General features: G+C 55.9%; 7 protein-coding genes across 7 annotated transcripts in view; 4 read left to right on the top strand and 3 right to left on the bottom strand.

Moving 5' to 3' along the window:
* Positions 1-3,239, bottom strand: part of IUM83_17556 (Replication protein A 70 kDa DNA-binding subunit) — a gene marked incomplete at both ends in the record, with an annotated part of 33,727 nt that extends 30,488 nt beyond the window's left edge. The window contains one exon of the mRNA XM_067942509.1: positions 2,905-3,239. Within this exon, the coding sequence (XP_067787320.1) occupies positions 2,905-3,239 (335 nt within the window). The remainder of the gene's footprint in view (positions 1-2,904) is intronic.
* Positions 3,240-5,183: 1,944 nt separating this feature from the next.
* Positions 5,184-5,996, top strand: IUM83_17555 (Cytochrome b561/ferric reductase transmembrane; the record flags this gene model as incomplete). The annotated part of the gene is made up of 3 exons (XM_067942508.1): positions 5,184-5,329; positions 5,406-5,456; positions 5,546-5,996. The coding sequence occupies 3 exons, from the start codon at positions 5,184-5,186 to the stop codon at positions 5,994-5,996; spliced, it is 648 nt and encodes a 215-aa protein (XP_067787408.1).
* A 3,294-nt stretch (positions 5,997-9,290) lies between these two features.
* IUM83_17554 (uncharacterized protein) lies at positions 9,291-9,614 on the bottom strand (the record flags this gene model as incomplete). Its single annotated transcript, XM_067942507.1, has 1 exon — positions 9,291-9,614. The coding sequence occupies one exon, from the start codon at positions 9,612-9,614 to the stop codon at positions 9,291-9,293; it is 324 nt and encodes a 107-aa protein (XP_067787390.1).
* Positions 9,615-10,275: 661 nt separating this feature from the next.
* On the top strand, positions 10,276-11,204 carry IUM83_17553 (uncharacterized protein; the record flags this gene model as incomplete). The annotated part of the gene is made up of 5 exons (XM_067942506.1): positions 10,276-10,421; positions 10,487-10,537; positions 10,606-10,780; positions 10,880-10,973; positions 11,044-11,204. 5 exons carry the CDS (start codon positions 10,276-10,278, stop codon positions 11,202-11,204), a joined length of 627 nt encoding a protein of 208 aa, XP_067787350.1.
* A 306-nt stretch (positions 11,205-11,510) lies between these two features.
* Positions 11,511-14,123, top strand: IUM83_17552 (Ubiquitin family protein; the record flags this gene model as incomplete). Its single annotated transcript, XM_067942505.1, has 1 exon — positions 11,511-14,123. The coding sequence occupies one exon, from the start codon at positions 11,511-11,513 to the stop codon at positions 14,121-14,123; it is 2,613 nt and encodes an 870-aa protein (XP_067787392.1).
* Positions 14,124-15,883: 1,760 nt separating this feature from the next.
* Positions 15,884-19,423, top strand: IUM83_17551 (GTP-binding protein 1; the record flags this gene model as incomplete). Its single annotated transcript, XM_067942504.1, has 1 exon — positions 15,884-19,423. The coding sequence occupies one exon, from the start codon at positions 15,884-15,886 to the stop codon at positions 19,421-19,423; it is 3,540 nt and encodes a 1,179-aa protein (XP_067787406.1).
* Positions 19,424-19,556: 133 nt separating this feature from the next.
* On the bottom strand, positions 19,557-21,791 carry IUM83_17550 (putative serine protease family S15; the record flags this gene model as incomplete). Its single annotated transcript, XM_067942503.1, has 1 exon — positions 19,557-21,791. The coding sequence occupies one exon, from the start codon at positions 21,789-21,791 to the stop codon at positions 19,557-19,559; it is 2,235 nt and encodes a 744-aa protein (XP_067787391.1).
* Between the last annotated feature and the right edge of the window lie 552 nt (positions 21,792-22,343).

The raw sequence follows: 22,343 nt of genomic DNA, 5'->3' as shown, positions 1-22,343 counted from the left end.
CTCCAGAGTCGACGGCGAAGGGTACTCCAGAGGCCGAAGACCCAATGCTTTCAGAAATCGTTCGGTTTCCTTCACCACTTGTTCGATTGTTACCGAACTCACTGGGCGAGCCAACTCGTGACACAAATCGGCCCAAACCGCCTGGCGAGTCATCGTTGGCTCGAATAGCTCACCCCAGTCGCTCTTCTTCATCTCTTCGTATAGTCGACCGAGAACCTTGTTGGCCGCCGGCGTGTCACCGTTGAGTGGCGGCCGGTTACCGGAGGTTTGCTCGGTCACTCGAGTCGTCAGGACTGGTGACCTCGAGTCGTCGGCGGCGTCTTCAAAGTCTTCCAAGTCGTCATATGCAGGCCCTGGGCCATCCACATCATCCAGTTCATCCGCGAGGTTGCGCGTCACGGAACGCGTGTCATCGTCAAGCTCAACCGCGAGGTTTCGCGACAACGAGCGCGTGCCCACGCTGCGTCCCGCAGACAGCACTGCATCTTCCGGAGTCTCGGGTGTCACCACCGCTAGCGCAGGCGCCTTCTCCTCCAGGTAATCGTCGTAATCTTCATCCATTTCTTCGTCCTTGGCGTCGGATCCAGTCATCGAGTCGTCGAAGCTGACGGTCCGCTCAGCAATCGGGTCGAGGTGCGGCGTGATCAGGGCCGCAGTCGAGTCGTCGCCACGTGTTCCGCCAGTCTTCATTGGTGTTGCTGGTACCGCTGAACGTGATCCTTCCGCCATTTTCTTCTTTCTTCGTCTCTTTTTTTCTTCTTTTTCTTGTTCTTCTTCTTCTTCTTGGTTGCTCGTAAAGTCGATCTACCCGCAGTAGCACGAAACACAGAAGGTCACACGAATCCCGGGTCGCGGCACCAGTTGTCGTGTAGGAACACGCGCTACATTATATATTGGCACACTTTCCTCACCAACAACACCCACCAAGTCACCGAAGCCTCAATGGGCTTGTTAGGGTTAGAACCTGAAGGACCAGGAACTTTCCCTTGAACTGGGTTGATGTTTCCCTGTGTACCGAGCTTCCGTTAGTCGACCGACGGAAGGCTCAGCGTCACTAGCCACGAGCAAAGGCTAGCACGCTCTCACACACAAAATATACCTCGCAGGCCCTCAGAAGGAAGGGTCCCGGCCTTTTACGGCGTGATACGAGGGTACCGGAGCTATACTCCGGCGGGAAGAAATAAATGGAGTGCGCTCTCGCTCCTCCAGTTCCTGGCGACGACTCGTCGCTACCAATACACCGGTCACTAACTCTTGGCCCTGCCAGGGATGAACACACGCTACACTAGTAGATGTGCCCACCGACAGTCATAATCCTATCTACCAGGTTTTCCTTGAGCTGCAGGTCGTTCACTGCAGGCACCGATGTCGCCCTTGCGTGGTTGGGAGGAAAAGCTATTCTGTTATTGTTGCCCGAAGGCTTATCTTGTCTTCTCTTCAGTTTCCTATCGATCGATACAAATATCAAGTATAAACGCGTCCGTTTTGGACCGCCAGTTGTAACTCACGACTCTTCGGTGTTTTCTCTGCGACGTGGCGGCGTTACCGACGACTCAAACGGCCGTTGAAACGCCACCGACGACTCGGGACAGGCGCCGATGACTCATAAGTTCGGATCTTGCCAGTAGGTTCGCCCCGCACTTAACGAGCTGCAACCGCCCGCGCTTGACTTGGGACCGTCGACGAGTCATCGTCACCGGCCTATTTAGGCCAATCAGCGATCAGGGAGTTTAGTCCAATGACTGGCGATGGGTTGTGACTTGCCAGTTAGCGCCGGCGCCTCGAGTCTTCTTCGCCCCTCGTCCCGCCTTTGGGTTTTGGCCTTGGCTTCATTTCCCGATACCACAGTAGCGCCCTCACAGAAATCTGCAAAGTCGTCCTCGCACAAACCCGTCGCGTCCGCTGTCGGTGGGCGCGTCGGATAATTCCCCGGGACTTGAGTAGCGTATCTCAGGATAGGGTAACGAGCAGCTCGAGCTTGGAGCGTGAAGTCTTCCTTACTGGGACGGTCTTGTCCTTGATCCGTCTTTTCTCCTCTCTTGCCCTTGAACACGTGCAGTTATCGGTGCGTTGCGTCCTTGGAGTACATGGCGTTATCGGGGCCGGCGCGGTCTTGTGCTGCGTTATCGGGGCCGGCACGGGTCTTCGCCTTCAGCGACGCGTTATCGGGCGTGCTTGGGCGGTATCGTTGAACGTGTCCCTCCTGTTGGGCACGGGTCTGAGGATGAGTACACCGACGACCGAGGGACGGGGCGCCGCGTTATCGGGGCGGCTCTGCTTGCCGGCACTCGGAAGCCTTGGACCGAAAGGGAGAAATCCACTTGAGCGGCACAAAGAAGATTCGGGACTGAGCCTTACACCTATCCTATGCTACCAACTGACTACTTGAAGATTGTTAAGCTACGGTTCCATGCCTAACCCTACTTCGATGACGCATACCCTGATTTATGATGCTTGATCTCTGAGACGGGGTCCTCCAGACCGCGTCTCAGGGGCTCCTAGGACGGGGTCGTCCTAGACCTGAGGCTGGGTCACTCAAGCGGGGTGTCACTAAAGTGAGGTCATCCGAGAGCCCTGAATGACAGCTCCGACTCAGCCTTGGCATCTGAGGTGTCTTTCACCCTTTCCGCAGAAGATTCCGTACAGGTCGCGTTCTTTCACTCTGGACAACTGTCCTCTGGCGCGCCTCGCTCGTCACTACTCGTCTCGCGGTCTGCTTCACCACACAAATGTCATGCACAAATGACAGTTGTCACTTGTGACCGTTGTCATGCACAAGTGACTGTTGTCACTTGTGTGTGTAACCCCGTTACAAGGAGGTTGACGACGTAGTCGCGCCGAAGGAGCTTGTTGCGCTCGAGGTTCTGGTAATTATTGTCGCGGTGGGTATGCTTCACGGTGTACGTTCTGCCGTCGATGTGATGCTTGACCGTTTGGTGCCACACCTTCAACGAAAACCGCGCGTCAAGCGCGTCTACCATCTCGTCGAGCGTCAGGTAGCAGTTCTCATCTAGGAGAGAGATCAAGTAGTCGACGTGCGCGTCGTCGATCTTGGCGTTGCGCCTGCCACCGCGTGGCGTTTTTGGAGACACGGCCCACTCATCGCTCTCCTGCGCAGCAGCGATCCAGCGGTACGCAGTGCGTCGGTTCACGTCGTTGTTGGCAGCAACGCCGAGCCAGTCTTGTCCGGCTCTGGCGGCGCGCAGCACGCGCTTGATGGTGGCGTCGTCGTACAGCATTGAGCTTGGTGACGGAGAGGCTTGAAGTGGTGAGGATATCGCGCTGAAAAATGGGAAATGAGCGGGAGGGACGCGAAGAAAGCGTTGGTGTTGCTGCTGTCCAGTAGTTTTGGCGCGAGTTCTTGCCGCTAAGAAAAACCTAACTAAATTATACCCCTTCATAATTGCTCACACAATATTATCCGTTTTATCAGTGTGTGTCGTTTTGAACTTACATTTTGACGTATTGAACTTTTAATTTGCCACTTTGAAGTTGAAAAGGTGTAGACATTTGCTAACGATCAGTAGCTTAAAACAAGCACGAGATACAGCTCTTTCGATTCATGCGGTTAAATCGCGATTCGTATTTAGGTTCATAAGTATTTGTTTGCTTGCAGATATGAAGCCTCCAATTTGGCTGGATTTGGCGGGATTGCTTTCACTTTCCCTGTAAGAATCGATGCTTTATCGGTGAACTCCTGAACCTTATATGATACGAAAAATAAATGAATATCGAAATGATTAATAGTAGATTTTCGGTGTATCAACTGTGCATTTTTGGTTGCCTGCGCCGAGGACAGGGGTCGCTAAACGAGCAGGGATTTGTTTTACCCAATTATACACTTAATTATTTATTTATTTCTCAAATTAGCACCCAATTTATTCTTTCTTCCCAATTATTGTGTCTATTCAGTCTTTGATTTGGGGGGGGGGGGGGGCACTTGTGGATAGCTCACAGACCGTTTTGGGGACTACGAAGTGTGTTGCGCTATGTATGTTGACTCCCTTGCAGTCATTCATTAAACTGGCTCGTGATCTACTTGTACCAAATGCCATAAGACAATCAGTACTTCAGTCATACCGCGACCGCCACCAAAACAAGCAACATCACAAAGCTCAAGTAGAATGGATGACTATCTATGCGGTGGTTATGAAGAGAGCACTGGGGACGTCCATCACTGCCCAGGGTGTAAGGTTTCCATACACCCGTTTTGTGGAACTCCAGTCGGTCCCGAGGGATTCGGCCAGCAAATTCAATGTCCCTGATGACCACGACGCGCCAGTCTTAACTACAAAACTACACATTCTCTTTACAACCAGCATACTATTTCGGTATCCAAAACTAGACTTGTATGTTCAAAATTAGTCTGTCTCATTTGAAGACAGACTAATTGTGAGCAGGGTTTGGTAGTCCCCAGAATAGTACCGTTAGCAGGCATACAATCACTACTACTATAGTACTCGAGTTGAGGTCATTAGTAGTGTCAATTGGATAGTAGCCAAAAAAAATATAGATAGTAGTGCAATTATCACTACTACTAATTTTACACAATGTAATGGACACTATTATTGCAGCATTTACCAAGCCACAAGCAACTAGCAAAACCAAGTCTCATAGACCCAAGCAACCGGAGCTAACGTTGTATCTTACCTGTATTTCAGTGCAATACTGTGCTATTAGGGGGGGGGGGGGATCAGAAGTGGCAAATGGTGCAAAAAAATATCACCACTTGAGCGCCCACGAAATGACCAAACCATTTCTATAATATCACGGTCAGATATGAAACTTCGCAGCACTGCCGAGCAACGTAAGCTCAGCTTACTAAGCTGTTCTGCATTGTTGCGGCGCTGTCCCCCTCATGGCAACGACGGGCAGCGGTTGATCCGTATCAGTAACTCGCTGCTGACAAAATCTACGACGGAAGTATATAGACGCATGCCCCACAGTGTGGGTCCACACGACATCGACTGCACGCCCGACGAAAGCTATCGATTACACGTAAAGTACTGTGTACGGATCCGTCTTCTTTGCTTTTGCAGTGTTGTTGGGGCCTCTGCAACGCGAAGTGTGGTCCATGTAGCCATCTGCGGGCATGGCTACATTTCATGTGTGCCACACGAACTCGGTTTGCGTGTCAAAAAACTCAGCCGCCCTGATAACCTGAGGCAGGCAGGTGTCAACCGATGGCGCGCCGGTCGGAGCTGGCGCTCACGGCGGCGCTGTTCCTGCTGCCGTGCGCCGCCGTGCTGGAGCGCTGCGTGGCCGACGGCTCGCTGCTGGCGCTACACGCGGCGCTCAACGCGCTGGCAATGCTCGTGTGTCTGCCCAGGTACAGTACAGAACGGCCTCACACTTGTGTCATAGACACTGACGCCTTTCGTTCCGGTGGTCTGGACCTCATGCAGCGCGTTGCAGGCGATGCTGCTCCGCAAGCACATGACTAACCACGCAAAGAGGTACGTGGCCAGCGCTTCCGCGTCGAAAACCGCCCAGTACTGACCGAGTTACGGCCTCTTGCGTCGATTCCGTTGATTCCGTTGCGCAGGGTCTGGCTGACCAAGCTCCACCTGCTGCTCAACGTGGCGGCGGGGACGCTGGTGGCTGCTGCGGGCGCTGCCGCGTTCATAGCCAAGCGCGACGCCGGCGACCAGCACCTGGCCACGCCCCACTCGTGGGCGGCGCTGGTCACGGCCATGTTCTTCGCGCTCAACGTGTTTCAGGGGCTGCTGCTCACGTTCGAGGGCGAGAAGGCCAACTGGCAGTGGAAGGACGAGACGCACGTGCTCACGGGCGTGCTGGTCTACGTCGGCGGCGTCGCCACCATGCTCTACGGGCTGCACACGAGCAGCTGGGGTGCCCGGAACTTCTCTCCGGAGCGGCAGTTCCAGCTCACGGTGCTCGTCATCGCGGCACACGTGACGCTGCTGGGCAAGTCGCTGGTGCTGCAGCGTCGTGAGAGCCAAGTGCGGCTGCAGAAGGTGGCCAAGGTGGCCTAAAGCTTGTGTCAATACATAGGTTGAAAGTATTGTTGTTGCTGCTGATGGGAGATTGCCTCAAAATACAACAACTCCAGGAGTGTGCAGGTAAGAGTTTCGTGGTGTATAGACGATATGGAAGAGAGTTACCTGCGCACTCCTAATGATTTTTTTTGTATCTAAGATTGGACTTAGCACTTCAGGTAGTGCTCTCGATCCGGAGTACAAAAGCGCATCTCCTGGCCGGTTGATTTTCTTCTAAGTAGACCTCATCATATCAACATGTTAGAGGCCATGCTTAAATAGTCAAGAAGCTTCGTCTGATCGAGGGGGCAGCGCTTTTTGCTATCGCCCAGTTTGTCAAGATTAGGCACTGCAAAACGCTAGGCCCAGCAAGTACACAACTTAATCTCGGACAGAACTGCAACTGCCTACTCAACGCCCCCACCCCTCTCACTCTAGAATCGAACGCCTCGAAACATGTTGCACTACGATTGCAAGTGCTGCAATTTTTGCTTCACCAAATAGATCAATACAGTCGGGTTGCGCACGAAGTAGCTCTGAAATTTCATGTGAAGCTTAGTGGCAATCACACGAAGAAATAGTGAACTTCTCAATCGTCCTCTCTATTTCGCCAACTCAACATGAAGTGAGTTTAACGATATTTTCTCGATATTGGCCACCTGACTTGTTTCTCTCTTTAGTGTTAGTTGTCACCTTGCAAAGCTCCTCGATGACTTGACAGTCTTTGCCGCGCGACCGGCGAAGCCCGGCACAAACAACTTTTACCTCGGTTCTTCAACCGGGAGCCCTTCGGGTTGTACTTACCAGTAAAAATGCCGAAGACAAGAGAACCGCGAATGATGCCATGCCCATGACGACGTAGACTACCCACGTCTTGCATTTGTCCTTCAGTGTGGTCTTGGCCTTCTTCGTCGTCGTGAACGCACCCGCGCATATACGTGGCGCCTACCGTGCCCACGGAGTCTTCTACCGGTACACGTGGGTCACGTTGCTGACTGTGGCGCGTCAGGCGGGAGGTGTCACTCGCGGCTTTGTGCAACTCCCTGTACGCTGACTTGTCGACCGACATGGCCGTGTCGGAGCACTGCTTCATCTCCACGTCCCATCGGAGGCTTGGGCGTGCACGATACCCTCGGGGTAGGAATTGTTTTCAAATGCACTTTTCTTGATTTTCGAGTGCACATTTATTTTATCAAGAGTGATCAAGCGCCTACCTAGCCGCCCTTTGCCCTGCTCAAACTGTGGCGTTACCGGTCACAACAAGCGCAAGTGCGATGGTCTCAGTAGATTGCGCGGGTAGGCCGTTCATGTATGTCTCGGAAATGTTTCCTGTACGAGTTTCATTTGAAATGCGCGCACACGGCACAATACATGAACGTTATGAGCATTCATGCTTCATGAACATTACAGGGGTAGCCTCCAGGGTATGGACCGGTTGGCGAGACCTTCAATGAGTGATACCCCAGAGAGGTTAGTGTTCAAACTGTGGAGGACATCTCATTAAAATTATTGGGCACCTCCTTAGTTTTCCCTAAAAGCAAATGCAGAAATAGTTTTTTTGTCACGTGTCACCAACGTTATCGAAGTAAAATTTCGCTCCACTTCATCGGCGCTTACACAGGCATCTCATTCATCCCGTCGTCGATTCCATTCTTCAGTCGTTCGAAAGTAAATCGCGCGAGACACAGGGGAAGCACCGAAGGCAAATTATCTTTGAGATGACGTACTCGTCAAGCCCACAAAAACCACGGTTCATACGGTTCTTCCATTTGTGACGCCATTGTCCCGACGGTAGTGATAGCAAGCTCAGAAATGCGGCTTTGCATTTCAGAGGCAAAGGCTCGCCTGGTCGATAGAGCTGTTCATTGTGGAATTTGCGGAAGCTGTCAACGTAATCCTTGTGCTTCGAATGAGCCACAATGTCCAGATATTCAAGTCTCTTGTTCCTCTCCAGCATGTGAAGAAGAACGTTTATAGCAGTGACAGCGGCGATCTCTCCTTGCTGATCCTCGACAGCGTCGATTCGGATACGGATCCATCGCATGCATTTGGCTATTGGGTTTTCACGGTTGCTTAGTTTGACCGCAAGATGGGCCATATTTACTTTATCTACAAGGCTTAGCGACGGCAGCGGCTTTTTGTTCTCATGATACTCGCTGAAGTCCAGCCGAGCCTCCATAAACGCTGACTTAGTCGGCATCTCGATCAGATTCGGGCAGTACTCAAGAAAGAGATGGCCATCCATGCCAATTACAGCGTCTCCGAGCGCCAGAACCTTTAGGGAAGGCCCGATGGTAGCAAGTACTTGTGGCAGGCCATCAATTGTCGAAGAGGTTGCCCAACTAATGAACAGGTAAAGTGACGTTAACCTCCCGGAAGGAACGTCCAAGGGTGGAGTTGTGCTTCGTCAAATACCAGGTCAGTACGCTGGACTTGGCATCTCCCAATACCAGGTACAAGTGTGTTTACCCACTGACTGACTCCGTCATCGCTAAATGTACGGATAAACTTGATCTGTGATTGTACCGTAAACAATTGCGAGGGCAACACCGGCAGACCACTCTCATCAAATTGCCAACGGATTGGAGCCTCTGCTCTCAGGGTTCCATCGCTTTCAGGAACTTCGCCGCGAGAACACCCGAAAAGATCTTCTTCGGGGTGGTCAGAGAGCAAGATGCTCTTAAAAGCCTCCACGCTCGCTGCAGTAATTTGACAGTCGTAGATTAGGCTGAAGAAAGTGAGAGATCCCAGCGACGAGAACGCACGTGCTCGTTTGGAGAAGAATCCGTACGCAATCCACTTCCACATCTGCGCACTTGAGGCGGCGTCGGTTGCTTCGGTAGCCAACTCCATGGAAAGCTTCCTAGTAATTTGGTTCGTGACAATTGAGGAGCACAGAGCTGCAATGTCTGAAATATTTTGCGGCTTGTTCCACCAAATATGAAGCGAATCAATCTGCTGCCACCTCGGCTGTGTGAGGCCTTTCGGGTCAAAACAATATCTCGTACCTGTCTGCTAAGGTTCCCGTCGCGTGCTATCGAAAAGACTTCGATAGACTTGTCCAGATATTGCCCTCCAAGAATAATCGTTTGTGTGGATTAAGTCTCTGCCGACATACATAGCCACGCGAGAAAACCGTACATTGTGCTGCACCAAATTCTCCACCGTCTCGACAGTGTCCGAGTCTAGAGGTAGCTCTTCAAAATTTACAATCATCGGTTCTAAGACGAACCTGCACCTGAACGATTTTGGAGCTACACACTCGTTCCATGGCGTCTGCACAAAGCGTTTTCAATCTTCTATGATCACCTTTTCAGCCTTTACGACGTCCTGCAGCACTGACATCGAATACGCTGGATCAAACTTATCCTGAAGCGCGAAGCACACTCGAACGGGGATCTGGACACCAACTCCTGGCTTGTCCGGCTGCATCTTCGTGTCCATGGCCGCAATTCTCGTTAATGCGTTCATGAATTCTGTGCTATCGCGTTCCCGAGCGTTTACACTGCAAAACTGCACTAAATCGGACCCGTTTTTTTCTCCATGACCGCGTTCATCCATATCTATATGCAGCACAAACCCAAAGTTCAGGTCCTCTTCGTCCTCCTCGCCCATATCCGCCTTGCAGTAGGTGCGTAGCATGTATTTAATTGCGTCTTGGTCCACTTGGGCCACGGCCCCCAGTAGTAAAAGCGCTTCTCGAACTTTTTGAAAATCCTCTTCAAATTTCTCTTCGGTCGGGTAACGGCAACGATAGCCTCTCTTTGGAATGGTATCGTTTCAACCAGGCATGGAAACTTGCAGATACCGCCGCTGCGCATCCCACACCAGACTCTCCCATTCCAGCACGCGAACCTCGATGCGGTGCTTGAGTGTCGCGCACCACGGCTCGAGAAACTGCCACCTCGTGTCGGTCATGATAAAATTGCTGGCGTTAATTAAACCACGAAGAAACAAGGAGCCAATGCAAACCAACCGACTGACAAAAAGCGATACCGAGGGCTCCTCTTTCACACTTCAACAAGTGTCCCATTCTTCTTTTCAATCAATCCCAATATTCTTCCGGGTTGTGGAAGTTGCTGTCCATCAAATAGTACTTGGCTCTCTGTGTCCAAGTTGAAGCTGTTGATGCGATGACATCACGCTTACGCGCAGCTTACGGTCATGTACCCCTCCTGTACCCCTGTGTACCCCATACAAAAGTCCAGTCAGCGGCCGTTGTGGTGGTGCGTCACAAGTCAAAAGCGCACCGCACCGTCGGAATCTGCTCGTCGCGATGGCCAAGAAGCTGGAGCTGCTGCTGCTGAGCGGCCTGCTGGGCGCTCCTTGCGCCGCGATCCTGAGCAAGTGTGCGGCGGCGCCGTCGCTGTTCGCGGTGCACCCGGCAGCCAACGCCGTCGCCTTCCTGCTCTGCTTCCCGCTGTGAGCGCTGCACTTGGTGTATTATACTGTATTAAACTGCAGTGCTGACCGCTTGACTGATGCAGCGGCATCTACGTGATGCTGGAGCGCAAGAGCGTGGCGGACTTCAAGACCCGGTGAGCAGCTGGACGAGGCTTCAAGGTGCAAAGGACAATGGGAACTGACGAGATTTTGCATTGCTCAGGGTGTTTTATTCCAAGCTGCACATGTTCTCGCAGGTGCTGGCCATGCTGCTGCTGAGCGCGGGGGGAGCGGCGGCGTACGTGACCAAGAACGCGTACGGCAAGGAGCACTTCACGTCCACGCACTCGTGGCTCGCGGGCGCCACGGCGACGCTGGCCACGCTCAACATGCTCGGGGTGCGCTGCCTGCAGCTGCCATCCACTTGTCGACGACCCGTCGAGCTGATGGACGTTGTTTTTTATGTTTTTTATTTTGCTGTTGCTGCTGCCGAGCAGGGCCTCGCCACCACCTTTGGCGGCAAGAAGACCAGCTGGCAGTGGAAGAACCCGGGCCACCGCATCGGCGGCACCCTTGCGTTCCTGGGGGGAGGTGCGTCGACGGTGCTGGTTGGAGGCTGTAGTCATGGACGCCATTTGACCGTCTGCGTGCATTTCTCCAGGTTGCAGCGTCGTCCTCGGCGTGTACAGCGGCGGCTGGGGCATTGCGCAGCTGGGCGAGGACCTGCAGTTCAAGGTGGCCAGCTCGGTTGCTGCTGGGTACTCGCTGCTGCTCTTCAAGATCGTGATGAGCAGCGGCACCTCGGCCAAGAAGAGCGACTAAACGGCCACGTAGCAGTCGGCCTCCTCGAATCGGCCTCACGCTACAGCGATGGTAAAAAAAAAAAGAAGTTAATCGATCCAAGTCGCACAGTGCTTCACTTGTTGTCGCCTCAGTCTGTGCAAGTATCCAACGAGGACCAAGTTGGCCACGTCTTGCATGATGAAGTAAATAAATCGGACATGCAAAAACTTCCCGAGTTGTGATTGGCTGACGGTGGGATTACGTAATCATCGCTGCCAGCTGTACCAAATACATGGTACTCCGCGCCGCGTTGAAGACGTGAGCTGGTATTCTTCCCACGGCAGCATGGAGAGCGCGGCGGACGGCTCGGCCTCTCCGCGCGCGGCCTCGATCTACACGCCCCCGGACTCGCCGGCGTCCGGCGCGTGGCCCGCGTCCCCGGGGACCCCGCAGCGCGACGGGCCGCCGCGTGGCCCGGCGACGGCCGGCGACGAGGGCGACGCAGACGTCGACGGCGCCGCGCTGCACCTGCGGCTCAAGCTGCTGGACGAGCGCGTGTTCGACGTGGAGGCCGTGCCGTCCATGTCGGTGGCCGCCTTCCGCGCGCGCGTGGCCCAGGTGACGCAGGTGCCGGCCGCGCGCCAGAGGCTCATCTACCGCGGCAAGCTGCTGAAGGACGGGGCCGCGCTGGCCGCCTACGACCTCCAGGACGGCCACACGGTGCACCTGGTGGCCAAGCCCGCCAGCTACAGCAACAGCAACAGCAACGGCACGACGCAGACGGCCGCGCCCGGCCAGGAAGAAGGCGAGGACGGCGCGCCCGCGCCGAGTCGACGCCCGCAGCGGCCGGGCCGCGAAGTGGACGGCCCGGCCTGGAACCTGGCCAACCTGCGCTCGGCCCTGAGGCGCAACGCCGCCACGGGCGCCGCGGCCCAGCGCAACCGGCCGCTGCCCATGCTGAGGGAGATGCTGGACGAGATGAGCGAGTCGCCGCAGGAGGCGGCCGAGGCCATGGGACTCGGCGGCCTGGCCTCGTCCGGGTCGAGGCGGCCCGCCGTGGACTTGGAACCCATCGCACAGGGCATTTTGACCGTGAGGACGGTGCTGTCGACCGCCGCCGTGGAGCAGCAGCCTCGGGCCGCTGCCCAGGAGGACGAGAGAGTCGTGGCCCAGGACACGGAGGAGCAGGGACAGGAGCAGGAGCTGGCCACGCCGCACCGACGGCGCGGCCCGAGGCAGTTCTTCGTGGGCCAGTGGCTGGACGTCAAGGACACAGTGAACCAGTGGCTCGAGTCCACGGTGATGGATATCGCCCACGGGAAGGTGCTGATCCACTACCATGGCTGGCCCACGCGGTGGGACGAGTGGATCGACTTCGACTCGGACCGCATCGCTGCCTTCCGCACGCGCACGCTGCACGCGCAGAACATGCAGCGCATGTCGCCCGTGCCTACGACGCGGGTGCCGAGTGCACCGCGAGTGGGCGACAACGACGTTCGGCGCACGGTGATCGACGTGCGCAACTTGATGCGCGAGATGATGCCACATATCGATCGGCTCGCGGAGTTGTGTGAAGAAGAGCTAACACGAGAGCAAGCGCAGAGTCCGAACCAAACGCCGCTCCACCCGCTGGACGACGCTGTGCCTGGAGTTGACGTGTCGGAGCCGATTTTGCCAACTGCGGCTACAGAAGCAACACCAGCAGCAGGAGAGCCTCGAGAAAGCGAGGTGTCGGAGGTGGCCCACTTGGTGGCGCCGCTTTTTGATCGCTTCGGGCGGCTTTTGATGGACTCCGCGCGATACTTTGATCCGTTGCTGCGTCCAGAGCTGAGAGGCACGTCACAGCGCCAGCAAGAGCGCCGCTCGACAGCCTTGCGGTATGGTCATGGAGGGTCAGCGCAGCGGCAGGCTGCGGGCGTGTCTGCGTCGATGGAGGCGCAGGACAATTCGCTGTCAATCCGAGACCTGATCACCACGTCCCCGACCTCTGCAAATGACTCGGATCAACCCCGACGCAGCATCGACGTGCATATTCACGCTATTGTCGCGCCAGCCTCGTTTGCATCGCTGGCTCGTGGCAACAGCGATGCTGGCAATAACTCCGACGCTGGTGTCTCTACCCGAAGCGTCCAAACGCCCTCGACGCCTCCGATTGGGCGCTCGTTTGGCTTCAATGACTCGAGAAGTGCCGACACAACTGACGATGATGTTGATCACAGTCGCGTTCCTCTACTGGGATCGTATCGCCACCGCAGTCACTCGCAAGCAAGTGGGCCAACGCAACAGGAGCGAGCTGTAGCACGGGACTTGGATAACTTCCTGTCGGACGACTTCTTTGGAACTTCGTTTGGTCGTGATGACGACGATGAGAATGACAGCGACGATGATTCCAGTACAGACTCCGACGTCCATCGGATCGCGCAAACGGGTTATCGCCCGCCGTCACCGTCTGGCCGAATCTCTTCACCGCGCACACCTCAAAGCCAAGGTAGTTTAGACTATCTTGAAGGCTCCATCGGCGTGATTCCGGAAGTCGCGGAGGCTGAGGAAAGACTGCGAGCGCGTGCAGCTGAACAGGAATCTAGACAGCATACTGACGACGGCCACAGCGGAGGGAACGAGCGCACATCGTCTGCTTCGGCGGGGTCGTCTGCCTCTAGCTCGTCGTCGGGTTTCCCAACATTTTTGGAAGTGATGCGTCGGACACTCAGCGGTGTCCGAAATTTAGTCCACAACGATACAAGCAGCGCTCCTGCACAAGAGGCGAATGAGCCTGTGGAGTTGGTACCGGGATTCTCGCTGCCGTCTTCCTCCTCGTCGTCGTCATCTTCGTTGTCATTGTCTCCGCCAGCATCGCCAACCGCCCATTCTTCTTATGAGAATGCTATGAGCCGTCCTCGCAGCCCGAGCAATGCCAGCAGTATCGAGGAGGACTTGGACTTGGACGAAGTGGACTAAAAGGCCTTTTGTGGTTGCTGCTTGCCGTAATAGTTCGTAATGCGGCGCAAAATACTTCGTAGGGGCGAAGTTGTATATTGAATAACGGTTTCTGGGGCGCCGAGGTCTTATAAGTATACCTTACGTGTATGGATAGCAGAAGCGGAAGCCATCAAGTTGGTGTTCATGACCATGTTGCTCAATTTTAGAGCTCTTGTTCTATTCTAGCTACTCACCGGGAAAGCGGACCTGGTCTCATTAGTTGTTGTTAGACGACGAGGTTGTCAAGCGAGGAAAGCATGACCCGAATTGAAGTCGAGATCCGGCTGAAGTCCCCGAAAAAGGCCAATCGGAAGGCTAAACCTCCACCTTCATATCAGCAGGCGCAGAGTTTGCCGACATCAACGCCATTTTCCGGTTTGGGGGCATTGGTCGAGTCTCCAAATGGCGCCGGTGGTTCAATTCCACCACGGGAGGAGGACGTCGAGTCGTATGCAGATTCTTTTGAATCGGACGACGTCGAAGAAGGAGAAAATGGCGGTGAGCCAGTGGATAATGATGGCGTGGAGGAAGTGTCAAATGCTATTGGGGACGAAAGCGTGGGAGGAACTGAAAGCATGGATGGGGCTGCAGACTCCAGCGACCAGGATGCTGATGGTGATGATGAAGTTAGTGGCAAGGCTTCGATTGATACACAGCGCTCTTCAACACCAAGAGTACGAGCCAAGGCGATGAAGAGAGAGCGAGAACGACAAACTCTGATCTACTACGATCAGCACACCTACATGGTCATCTCGCGTCTGCGCGCGTTGAACAAGCGACTGAGCCAGCAGCTAGAGCAGCAAAGCAAGTTGGTCACGACTCTGACAGAAGAGAAGAAACAGCATCTACTGTTGATCGACAGTTTACGTGCTGAAGTGCAGATGCACAAGCAAACGCTTCGAGCCATTCGGCCTACCACTTCCGGGAAGAACGACCCACGCACTGCATCGCTGCCGGTCGTGCCTCGGCCCCCGTCACAACCAACCAGCCCAAGAGACGAGAAAGGTAACAACTCGAGAGCGGTCACGCCACGTTTTAGCGTTTCTCCATTCCAACGGCGTCCAGTGTCTCCGTCAAGTTCAAGCCCCCGGAAGAGTCAACGCGTGAAAACCCCAGCGGTGATACCAGAAGCCCAAGGTTGTGCATGTGGCGGTAGATCGCAGGATGCGCACCTCGTCGAGATGTATACAACGAAGCTCGAAAAAGCCGAGGAGGAGCGCAAGGAGCTGCAGCAGCGTCATGCCCATCAACTGGCCAACTACTCTCACGAGCTGTCAAGACTCGAGCGTCTTCTAGAGAAGGCGCATACAGTGGTCCAAGAGAAGGATAATGAGCTTCGACTCCAGCGCACTCGACAGCTTTACTGCAGTACGCCTGCCGCTCCCAGCTCTGCTGTTATCACTCACCGAAGAAACAGCAATGCAGGGATTGTTGTTCCACCAAATAGCACTGCTGGTCGACGTGAGAGCTTGCAAGTGAAAAACATCTTCTCGGACGACATTTGGAAGGGATTGTTGCCGTTGTCTCCAGCTGCCGGGGCCTCGAATGATGCATCTAAAGACCATCCACGCGAGGCGATCACGGCACCTACGACAGCATTGACGCCAGTGTCGTTTACTTCACACGTAGGCCAAGCATTCGAGCAACTACTCAGTCACCCGCTCGTGGCTCTACACGACAATACATTGGATCGCTGTACGCGCGAGTGGCTCCAGGAATTGCGGCAGTGCGGCTCACAGATGCTGACGCTGCATCACTCCTTCCAGGTGATGGCACGCTCGCTTCAGCACGTCGCGGAGAGTACCCATATGTATCAATTAGCTGAGACTTTGACCGAGGAGATTCGCGAGCTGATGCAGGCTGAGCAAGTGACTGTGCTGGTGGTTGACAAGTCGGAGCAGGAGTTCTGGTGCCGCATGCCGCCACGCCTAGCGACTGAAGACATTGAAGAGCCGAAAGCGACTGACTCGAGTAAACCTCAAATGGGGACGGTGCGGTCTGCGTTGCCTCCTGTGGGCAGCTCAGTTATATCTGCCGGTTCGACCTCACTATCCGTGCCGTGTGGGTTGGCAGCGTTTGTGTATCACACGAAGCGCCCACTGCTGCTACCCGCCGGTCAAATGGTTCGACACCCGAGCTACTCCACGGCCACGGACAACGCAGATCGATTGGTGATGCACCCGAACGCTTCCACCCTCTTGGTGCCGATCTTACACGACAATCACGTGCTCGCCGTTGTTCAGGTGTGTGGAAAGCTGACCCAGGTACAGGCGTTGGGGCTTTCGATTGCTCTCGAGAGGTGTGACGCCTTCACGCCAGAAGATCAAGCGTTGTTGACGCTGGTATGCCATTTTTCGAGTGGACTGTTCCCCAAAGTGGCGTATTTCACGGACGTGGAGAGCAACAAAGTGAACGAAGAGACTTTCATCCAGCTGGCCCCGGAGATTTTCACGTGTCTGCACTTTGATGAACTCGGCAAGGTCGTGATCGAGAATGCCAAGAGCATTTTAGACGCAGACCGTTGTTCTCTCTTCGTAGCGGACACTTCAACGAGGACTCTTCACAACTGGCACAGCGATATCAGCGGCGCTGGAGTCGAGGTTTACCGCAGATCTACACAGAAAGCGGATACTGGCATGACGATTCACTTTGGCCAAGGTATTGTCGGTCTAGTTGCTGAAACACAGCAGTCGATCAATATACCAGACGCATACGATGACCCGCGGTTCAACTCCGCGTGGGATCAGAAGACGCACTATCGCACCAAGAGCATGCTGACTGTGCCGATCATCTCGAACATGGGCACCTCAGAGAAGCCAAAACCCGCAGCTAGCTGCCCAACCAAGAGTAAATGTGAGGAAGACGTGGACACGGCTGAAAACGATTCAGAACCCCCTGCTCGAGAACATACACTGCTTGGTGTGGTGCAAGTTATCAACAAGTCGGGAGGTGCTCCGTTCCGTGCGAAGGACGAGTTCTTGCTCCAAACAATCTCAAAGCTCATTGCTTTGGCCATCGAAAACTCGCAGCTTTTTCAGAGGAACCAGGAGCTGTGCTGGAATGTGGGCAAGCTCATCGCCGATGGAGATCTCGTTGAGGCCGTTGTGAGTCTTGGCATTGCAGCTGAACAAATTATCGGCGTCGAGGGCGCCGCTGTCTACGTCGTGGACCCTGACACACACGAACTTGTGACTTTCCACCACAAACGGCGGTATCGGATCGCTCTCTCGGAGCAAGCCTATGCTGGATCTCTAATGGAAGAGGCCGTACGATCGCAGCAACTTATGATCGTCAACGACATCGGGAAAGCTTCACAGTTCAACGCATTTGTGGACAGCCTAAGCGGTATTCGGGCTCGCAACTTGTTGTTCGCTCCACTGATCGTGGAAGACTCGGAGGGCGTTGTCCCTGGAATCAACAAGCTCGCCAATAGCGGAGTTGACAGTGGCATTGCATTGGCGGCGGAGTCTGGGCAGAAACTCGTGGGTTTACTTCAGCTCGTCAACATGAAGGGCCGCAAAAACCAATTCGACCCGCACGATTTGTTCCTGTCCATTGTCCAGAGTCAGAGCTGCAGTGTCCTAGCGGCCATTTTGGAGAAACAGCGCATGATGCGGCAAAAGGAGCAAATCGCGTTGCTCTTAGACGCATCGATGTCGTTTTTCAAGGAAATGAGCGTCATCGGCGTTATCAATGCCGTCTACAATGCCTGTGTAAGTATCTTCGATGCCAACACCACAGCCCACCTCTTTCTCTGGGAGGAAAGCGCTTACCCCGTCGACAAGGAGAGCGAACGCCACATGTGGACCTCGAAAATCTCGCCTCAAGCTGCAGCTTCACTAGCAGCAAGAGCGACCCCGCATAGCTCCACAACGAACATTCACCACCTTTCAGCGGAAGCCAGAGGCGGGAGCAGTATGAGCTTTATCCCGTCCTTGGGAACTCAATCTCGCAAGCTTTCGGTCGTGACAGACAAGACCATGCGCGGGCCGACAAGCGAAGGTTTGTTCCAACAAGTGCTCATCCGAGGCAGCGCTGTCATCGTGAAGAACTGGATTGTTGATGAAATGGACGAAGAAGATGGTGACGAAGATACAATTCGCGAACGCGGTGGGGGGAGCAGTTCGAAACCAGCTTCAGCATCACGTGTCCGACCACGGGTAGACAAGTACACGATGAAGGCCACTCGCTCTGACGTTCGTCTAGGATTTATTCGCCATGCAGTTGTGGCGTGTCCTGTTTGGGGCAGCTACGGACAAGAAATCGTTGGTGTTTTGGTGCTACTGTTTCCCCGGGACCATCCTGCTGTGGCTGCAGGTGTTCGGAGTGAGCAGCTCAGCACTCTGCCCATTCTAACTCGACAGATCTCTGGTGCTTTGGGAGTATGTCACGACTTGATCACCGTGTCAACTCGAGCCCACAAAATGAAGAACATGCTAGAACTCTCTCGACAAGCCCCGAAAGCTGCTGCATCGCTCACGCTCACTTCACGGGGCCACCTTGGGTCTTTCTCCCAGCCTGTCAACTTGTGTTCTCGTGCGTTTAGCGCCCGCGCACTTCTGGCCGAGCTGCACCCGATTTCCGCTTCAAACTTGACGGTGCACTCGCTCTACATGGACGAAGAGGGCCACCGCTGGGCCTTTCAGATATCTGGCGCGACTGCGCATGAAATGAGCTGTGACCACTTCGTGGAGTGGGTCGGCAAGAAGATCGAGCTTCCTGCTGGATGCACTGAAGCGGAAGTCTTTGGCAAGCTCCGGACGGACTTGCAGAGCGTTTACTCCCGGAAAGAAGTGGTCACTGGTGTCATTGACACCCGTCAGCACCCCATCGAAGTTGATCCAGGTTCCGACAAGGCTGAGCACGCGATCGAGTCGGCTTTGCCGAGATCGATTCTGCTGAGAATTCGACAGCTAATGTGGGAGTTCGTGGACGCGACCTGGCAGGTTGATGTAGCTCGTGCCAGTCACGTGCTCTTCGGGGCAGTCACCAGGTACGGCGTTGAAGACAGATGCAAGGGCAAGAAAATGCTTTCGAGACGACAGCTAGAGCAAGCGCTTGGTACTGGAGGCGCTGGCATTTCTCTGGGTGTTGACGAGTGGGCACAACTGCATTCGTGTTTCGCTGATGAAGTGAACGGTCTTGTAGACGTGGAGGCGATGCTGAATGTGTTGAAGCCTCAACTCAAGAGCTTCCCGGTAGTGACGTACGAGCTCGCACCAGTGCTCGACACCGTAACGCAGGTCGTCGTCGGTGTACAAATGCTGCTTTCCAGCTAAGGCATGCAATACTCCTATAACTATAACTCGAGCTGCCATAATGAAATCAACGATCTATGTATTTGAGGTCGCAGAGCCTTCACTGACACTGCACACTGCTAGGAACGAACGAGCTGTGCCTAATACAACAAACCTACAGCTCGTCCTTGGCCTCGGGCTCATCGGCGAACTCGTCCACGACCTCCTCCTCCTCCGCAGACTTCTCGGTGGACTTGGTCGGGATACTCTCCAGGTCGTCCTGCACCTCCACGCGAGGCACGATGTTGGCGTCGTAGATGCCAGTGTACGACGGCAGCGTGAGCTTGGTCGGGTAGGCGCCGCCGAAGTGGATGGTGAGCGTGGTGGCCTCTTGTTCGCCGGCCGAGCCGAAGTCCGGCCCGCTGGCAACGCCCACGGACACGCGGATTTGGTGATCGCGCTTCACCACGTACGAGGTCGGCTCGAAGCGGAAGACGGCCTCGTACACCTGGCCGGGCACGATTTCGCGCGAGTCCGCGCGCTTGAACGAGTGCACGCTCGAGTCCGGGCGGATGGTCTTGTGAACCGGGTTGAGCAGAGCCTCCGTGATGTACGTGACGCCAGGGCGCTTGTTCTCGTTCGGGAACGGAGCCGTGTAGTCGACGTCCTCGAGGTAGGCGACGAGGTTCACGTCCGGCATGTCCACCGAGAAGAACAAGCGCAGCTCGGCCTCGCCGGTGATCTCCGTCAGTGGCAGCTCAGGCGTCAGGAACGTCGTGTACTGGTCGGCCAGCGGCGCGCGGTCGTGGTAGTACATTGGGCGCAGACCAAAGAGATGGTCGAGCATATCCCAGCGCGACACAGCGTCCAACGAGGGCTTGATGGTCACGTTGCGGGTCACCTCGCTGGCCTCCGTCTCCGGTTCGGCCTGGAACTCCTGGCTCGCGCCAAGGTAGAACACCTCATCGCTCAGATACGCCGGCGGCCATGAGCTCGATTCCTTCCAGCGGTTGTGCGCCATGGTGAAGTAGTGCACGGGCAGCTCGTCCTCGAGCTTGGTGATCTTGCGGCGGTTGGCGTACATGTGATGGTCGAAGAAGCGGCTCACCTCGTCGAGGTGGTAGAAGCACTTCTGCTTGGACACAGCGAACGGGTCCGCGTTGTCGACGCCGGCGTGGCTCCACGGGCCGAGCGTGAGCCGATGGTGAGTGGCGTCCTTCTCGACAGCCTCCAGCGCTTCCTTGGGCAGCTCCGGTAGCAGCGACGCAGTGTCGGCGTCCAGCGTGTTGGTCAGGTACTTGAAGAGCAGGATGCTGGAGCGCGCGACGCCCATCTCGAAGAAACCCGACGAGGTTTGCAGCGCGACGCCGGACGAGGCGATGGCGCCGAGGTGGCGGATGGCATCCAGCTGCTCGGCCGTGACGCCGACCGAGGCCAGCTTGTCGTCGCGGAAGTGCACGTCCTTGAGCTCCTGCGCGAGGTCCGGGTTCTTGGTGTGCTGGTAGATGTAGTTGTCGAACTTGGCGTCGTCGTCGTCCACGCGGTAGACGTTGCCGCCGAAGTGCTTGAGCATGAGGCGCGGCTTGAAGGTCGGGATGGCGTCCCAGCGGATCTGCCTGTCCGTGGCGCCCGTGAAGGACGCCCAGTCGTTGAGTGCCTTGTCATTCTTGACGCCGCCGGGGAACAGCGCGTCCTGGAACACGTCCACGGGCGCGCTGTTGACCGACACGGCCTTGAGCGCCGGGTGGCCGCTGGCCGCGGCCAGCAGCGCGCCGACGCCGTCCAGGCCCTGGCCGAAGGTGGCCACCTCTCCGTTGCTCCACGGCTGCTTTGTGATCCAGTCGATGACGTCGTAGGCGTCCTGCACCTCGGCGTCGGCGAAGTCGAGCTCCTTGGAGCCGGCCGAGGCGCCCGTGCCCCGCACGTCCACCGAGACCCAGGCGTAGCCGTTGGTGACGAACCGCTGCACGTAGGCGTTGACGCGCGGGTTGGTGAACTTGCGCTTGTAGCGCGTGAAGAGGTTGAAGGGGAAGTCGAGCGTGTAGCCGCGGCCGTGGCGCGTGGGGAAGAGCACGGTGGGCACCTTCTGCTGCCGGTCCCAGAGGTAGTCGGCCAGGTACGTGTCCACGGCCAGGTCGACGCCGTCGCGCATGGCCACGTACTGCGTCTCGTGGTGCGTGTGCTTGGGGTCGAAGAAGCGCAGCGACTCGTAGCGCTTCTCGCCGAACCACGAGTGATCGTTCACGTGCAGCTCGCAGGCCACGGGGTCCTCCCGGTCCGAGATGTAGCCCGCGAACTGGTGCGCCAGGTACAGCGACAGCATGGAGAACACGGCGTTCTTCATGTAGTATTTGGTGTTGGCCGCGGCCTGTGGCTGGCCGCCGGGGGCTGCTGCGGCAGCTTCCGCCATGGTCAAGAGGGGTCCACTTGGGCGCTACGAGGAGACTTGCGGAGTGACGTATGAGGGGGGGGGGAGCGGACACCCCTGTATAAAATGATGCATCGAGTTGAGAGGGGAGAGAGAGGATGGGAGGTGGGTGGCATACTGAGATCCAGTCAACAGTGAGCAGCTACGTAAGGGTTGTGGCAGGTCAGAGGGAGTGGACGAAAAAGGGGATGCGCCGTAACGGTTGACACATCAACCTGAGACCGTCGTGCACCGAGCTCTTCTTGATGCAAGGAGCGAGGCTGCAGGTTGCTACATGTGCATGTATTGCTGGCTGGTGCCGTCGACCGTACCATTGAACGCCGGAAGCTGCGGGCGTGATGTGTGTCCTTCATTGGCGCGTGCGTCGTGACGATGCGATGGCACGGGTCAGGACTGGAGTGCAGCCCCCGCCGCCACGCGCTCTGCACCCAGCCGCACGGTCTCTGTGCGGTACAGCGGCACGCTTGGCAAGCAACGGGGTCGGCGAAAACGTGCTGTGGTTTGTATGCCGCGACGGTGACCGCCGAACACGGG

Source organism: Phytophthora cinnamomi, assembly GCF_018691715.1.
Source record: "Phytophthora cinnamomi strain GKB4 chromosome Unknown Contig61, whole genome shotgun sequence".
Taxonomy (NCBI): Eukaryota; Oomycota; class Peronosporomycetes; order Peronosporales; family Peronosporaceae; genus Phytophthora; species Phytophthora cinnamomi.
Note: the sequence above shows the minus strand (reverse complement) of the source record. Positions and strands in the feature narration are given on the sequence as shown.